This window comes from Hipposideros armiger, unplaced genomic scaffold, assembly GCF_001890085.2.
Source record: "Hipposideros armiger isolate ML-2016 unplaced genomic scaffold, ASM189008v1 scaffold_955, whole genome shotgun sequence".
Lineage (NCBI taxonomy): Eukaryota > Metazoa > Chordata > Mammalia > Chiroptera > Hipposideridae > Hipposideros > Hipposideros armiger.
In genome coordinates this window covers 727,309-732,676 of record NW_017732305.1, presented here as the reverse complement: position 1 = coordinate 732,676, position 5,368 = coordinate 727,309, and the positions used below count along the sequence as shown (strand labels likewise).

The 5,368-nt window shown below is 52.4% G+C and overlaps 1 protein-coding gene across 1 annotated transcript in view; it reads right to left on the bottom strand.

Annotated features, from left to right (window-relative positions):
- Positions 1-342: 342 nt before the first annotated feature.
- Positions 343-5,368, bottom strand: part of TMEM132C (transmembrane protein 132C) — a 347,110-nt gene continuing 342,084 nt past the window's right edge. Inside the window, exons 11-12 of the mRNA XM_019630847.1 lie at positions 3,151-3,288; positions 343-491 (exon numbers count right to left, since the gene is read on the bottom strand). Of these exons, the coding sequence (XP_019486392.1) occupies positions 343-491; positions 3,151-3,288 (287 nt within the window). The remainder of the gene's footprint in view (positions 492-3,150; positions 3,289-5,368) is intronic.

Sequence of the window (5,368 nt, the reverse complement as noted above, 5' to 3'; positions counted from 1 at the left end):
CGCAGGGCCTGTCTCGGGAGTCGTGCCCGGCTTTGAGCGAACAGCCGAGTCTGTGCGCCTGTGTCCCCCCTCGGAGTGCCACGCACAGGGGCCTGCCAGCAGCAGACCGGGGCCTTACAAGAAGCCATGAGCCCGAGTGGGAGCCGTCCTGGCATCGGTCACGTCTCTCCAGATGGGCTTCCACTTCCCCAATTCACAGCCAGGGTGAGGACGGAGCAGCTGAGGGCACCCCGGTTCTCACTACCATGTCATCTATGCCCCGGGGGTGGTACGGTCACCGCTGTCACTGTGGTCCCTCTCAGGCCAGAAGGAGCCCCGCACAGACCAGAGGGGGTTAGGGATTCAGACCTGGCTGGACTGTGCCTCTGCGTGAGCCGGGGACCCCTGGGCGACCTGGAACAGGGGACTGAGATGCTCTGACGAGGTCTTGTGAGAATCACTGCTCAGGGCGCCCAGGAGAGCTTCTCGGGGTGAAGCACAGACTTGGGGACCTGAGGCACAGGGGGGACTGGGCAGGAAGGTTTGCCATCCTGTCTACTTGCTGTGTGGTGACTTTCATGCCCCGTGCCCCGAAATTATCCTGGGATGCTCGGGGCGGGGGGGGGAACGACACACCCCACATTTGGGCCTAAAGGACAATAGCATGTCACTCTGAGGGTGTTTGACGGGGAGAGAGAACCAGCGCTTCGCAGATGGGGGCAGCAGCCCCGGAAAGCTTGGGGCGGGAAGAGCCCAGGACCCGCTCCTCCTGTGTCTGAGGAGGACACTTCATCCCTCTCCCCAGGGAGGGCGACTGGCGGGGACCGTCCAGAGCAAGACGCCAGGGAGAGGGTCAGCTTGGGAGCACTCCAGGCTTTGAAGAGGATTTGTGTGGACTGACAAATTGGTTTTCTTCTACTGATAGACCTGTACCAGCTATTCAAAACTGACTTTCAAAAAGACAGTGTTTTCTAAAACATACCCATCACATGTTTGTGTACATTACAGAAAAATGTTATAGTCTTTATATTAAAACTTCATTATTACATTTTGTATAAAATGTTTCATGTTAATGTAAAAATAATATAAGCAGGCTAATTATTTTTGGTGCATGGATTAGTATGTATTAGTCAGGGTTTTCCAGAAAAACAGAACCAGTCATGTTTCTCTCTCTGTATCTATCTTTATCTCTATACTTATCATCTGTCGATCATCTATCATCTATCAATCTATCTATTATCTATCTATCATCTATCAATCTATCATCCATCTATCAACCTATCATCTATCTATCAATCTATCATCTATTTATCAATCTATCACCTATCATCTATCAATCTATCTATCATCTATCAATCTATCATCCATTTATCCAGTACATAGTCATATCCTTTCATTAATCTCTCAGTCATATATGTCTCTAATACTACACCACAGTTATTTTTCTAAAGAATACATTTTAAAATATAATCTAATATTGGGTCGTCGGGAAAGTCATGACGCATTTTTGCATTGAAAAACGTAGAAAAATATGTCATGACTTTCCCGACAGCCCAATAGAAGCTTCGAACCAGTGCTGCTACATCAAGGATATTTTTATGATATTTTAAATTATTGAAATTAATAATAATATATTTAGCCTAGGTATTTTCACAGGCAGTGTCCCTTTTGCCTCCGTTCCGAAGGCCTTTCTTGGACAAATATTTTTGCAACATGAAACCTATCAAATAAATGATCTCTACTTAAGGTTTCTTTTCCTATTTTAACCAAATCTGGGTCCTGCAAAATTATAGGCTTTTCCCATGGTCCTCCATTCTGACACAAAATAGAAACTTTCCTAATTAGATATAGGCGTTCAGAGCACAATGCTATGATTCTGAAATGAAATCTCACTGTCGCTCTGCTCTGTGCCCGCCATGTTTCTGTAAAAATCAGCCTCAGTGTCTTCCTGCCTTCTGCTCCCCGCACCCCCCCCAACACACACACACACAATGACCTCAATTTGCTAAAATCTTTAAAAGTGAAGGTTTGCTTGCAGGGCTCCATGGTTTGAATGCTCTGATTAAAGAGTACGGATGTAATGCTGCCTGCATCTCACGTTTCTACAAGTTCAATGCCGTTCATTATGGGACACTTGGGCTGGCTGGCAAGGCGGGTCCTGTGACGGAAGGGTGGCTCTGCGGGACAAACAGGCATGCTGCCAGGGCGAGTTTTCCTCCCTCTGCTCACCTCCACGGACACATCGGGAGGTCCACTTACTCTGGACGTGTAGAAACAGATCTAAACGTTTGCAGCTAGAGCTTTGTATTCGTTATTTGTGCTGCGTAACAAATCACCCCCAAACGGAGCCGTTTGAAAATAGCACGCGTTTATTACATCACCGTTTCCCGGGGTCAGGAGTCCAGGCGGCGCATGGCTGGGTCCTGTGATTAGGGCTGAAACGGAGGTGTCGGCGGGACTGCCAGCATCTAAGGGGAGGATGGGCTCCCAGCAGCCCCAGCTTCTCCCCGGCTGTGCGCTGAGGACTTGGGTTGCCCGCTTGTGGCTTCTCCATGGGTGTCCACAATGCAGAGTGAGAACGAGAGATGGAGCGAGACAGGGGACAGAGTCACAACACAAAGCAGCATCCCCTTGTAGGACACCCGGAGGTGGTGTCCCCTCACTTCTGTTCTCCATCCAGCCCACACTACAGGGGCAGGAATTACACAGGGCCTTGAGGACAGGAGGTGGGGTCCTTGGGGTTCACCGAAGGGGCTGCCAGCTGGAAGGGGCTCCTGGGGCGGGCGAATGGCTTTCTCTCCTTCCACTGCTTTCCAGAGTGATTCGTTCTTGCATTAGAAAGAGGAAGGAAATAACCCATCCTTCAATCGCCAAAGGGTTTGTATTTGACAAATTGAAAAGAAACATCAGAAAAACAATAGGTGGCATTTCTGTCTTTTCCCTTTGAGGGTTGTGCTTCATGGGACCCGAGGTGGCTCCGTCCCTCTCCGTGTTTCTGGCGGTGACCCTCGGGACAGGGGCAAGGCTTAGGGCCTCTCAGGCCAGGGGGCTGCACAGCTGCTCCCACCTGCCCACCTAGGTTTCTTCCAGAGAAAGCTGCTTTGCGAGCACGCTGCTCATCACAGACCCTCCCCGGAGGAGGCAGCCAGGGAATGTGCTGGTTTGGTTCACCTGTGACCACGCCGCCGATGGAGAGCGCCTGGGACCATGTGAGCACTGAGAAGGTCCTCTCTCCAGCAGGGTGACCCGGGTCCCCAGAAGGCACCCCGGAGTCACGCTTATTCATGACTCCCAGCTGGGGGCCGGTGTCTGAAGGTGCATAAGGCGGGGAGAGCCCTGTTGGAGGCGGCCTCGACAGTGCCACCCTAGTGTCCGAGGCCCAGTGAGTCTTCGGAGCAGGTCTATATGTTGCTTTGAGAACCACCTGCGAACCTGTTTCTCTCCTGAGCCCCATTCTGAATTTCATGAAAAACCTTCCGTCTCCTACAAAACAGCTCCTTTCCTCTCCCTCCCGCCTTCTCCCCCTTCCATGCCTCCCTCTCTCCTGCACCTTTCTTTCCTCCTAAGCCACATCTGCCCCCGTCCACATACGACCTCCTGGAGTCCAAATCGGGGCTGTGTGTGTCTTTGCTCCTCACACACACGTGCTGTGCACACAGTAGGTGCTCAGCGCACAGTTGTAAATCCACCAGTGAGCCGTCTGCTGGGAGGAGAGGTGACATTTCCCGGCAGGCCTCATCAGGAGGCTGACCTGACCTGCTGAGGCCTCCATGTCCCCCTAAAGGCTGGGCGCCTGGGAGGGGGACTATCAGGGATGAGAGGACCCTGTGCTCTCCCCACGTCTATAAAGCCACCCCCCCACCCCCGTCCTGGCCCCAGGCCCACAGCGAGCCAAGCCGTGGGGTTCCCCGCAGACCTTCAATGAAGAAGGACCGTTTCTTTGCCACAATGGTCACACCTCCATTCCAGCCTCTCACTCTGGATTGCCACATGAGGAGCAGTCGGGGCACCCACAGCCCCGACGTCGGTGGACGCCTCCTCAAAGCGATACAACGCTGAGTGCAGACACACGCCTTAAAACACCGGTCAGGACACGTGGCTGGGGCGCCCGAGCGCGGGAGGAAGGTTTAGGGGTTTTTAGCTTTAAAACGTCCAGCAGAGCCCCCCGTGACAGGCTGCTCCCAGGGTGTTTTCTCTGGCCTTACCCCCCGTGCTTCCGGCTCGGCCCAGTTCCTACTGCCCTCAGCCTCCCTCCCCCTATTGCAGGGGAAGAAGTCACGTAGCTCGTCAGGATCTAGGTGTTCCAACCCATGGGGGCCTTTCCTTAAAGAGGCCGTCTCACACACACACACACACACACACACACACACACACACACACACAAAAAAAAAAATCAAAGAGGGAACAGCAGGGGGTCTTAGAAGGTTCAGGTTTTAACTGTGGCTCCTAGTAACAGGCCCCGAGCAGACGCCACATCACAGCAGACGAAACACGTCTGCCGGGAGACCCGGCATGGTATGGCCAGGTGCAGAGGGCAGGGTGTGTGTGTCCATGTCTGTGTGTCTGTGTGCACATGTGTGCGTGTCTGTGAGTGTGTATCTGTATGCGTGTGTGGGGATGACTGTGAGGTCTGCATGTGCCTGCGTGTGCACAAATCAACTCACTTACAACCTGGGGACACAGCCTCAGGGTTTATTCCCGGGGACGTCTAAACCCATGCAAGTTCTTCCTGGGAGAGTCACTCCAAAGCCTCAAACATTGGTCATTAAACAATCTCCCAGAGGCCCGATCAGCCCTTTCATTGTCCTTCACCAAAGGAGAAAAACGCGGCCCTCTAAAATGGTAACATCTTCTTGTCACCGCAAGCCAAACTGCTTTATAATAAAAGGCAAAATTCCTTTACTGTATGCAGACCTCAAGTTATTCACTTTCATTGCTCAGAAATTTTATATGCCCCTAACACATGGAAAGCGGGCATCAATGGCCCATAATCCTTTAAAATGAGAAATCTTATATTTTCTTGCCTACGATAAAAAGGCCCTGCTCTTGGAGGAGCGAGGTGTTTTCCTGCAGGCGTCAGGGTGAAGGTCGCTCGTTTGCTGGCAGAGAAACACGATGCCTGTAATAGGTGAGCTCAGCCTGCGGGGGGGGGGAAGGCCTGGAGCTGGACGGCTGGGTGTGAAGTTGGGGGCGCACAGACCTCCTGGGACCCTGTGTGAGGCCGTTCCCGCTCACCTGGCCCCACTGTTGTCTCTCTCCACTGCTCCCCCCAGACGGGTTCCCATTTCAATCCCTGTGGTTTGGTGCCAGGAATTCAACTATTTTTTAAAAGATTTTTATTGGGGAATTGGGGGATGGGAACAGTGCTGGGGACTTGGGGGACAGGGAA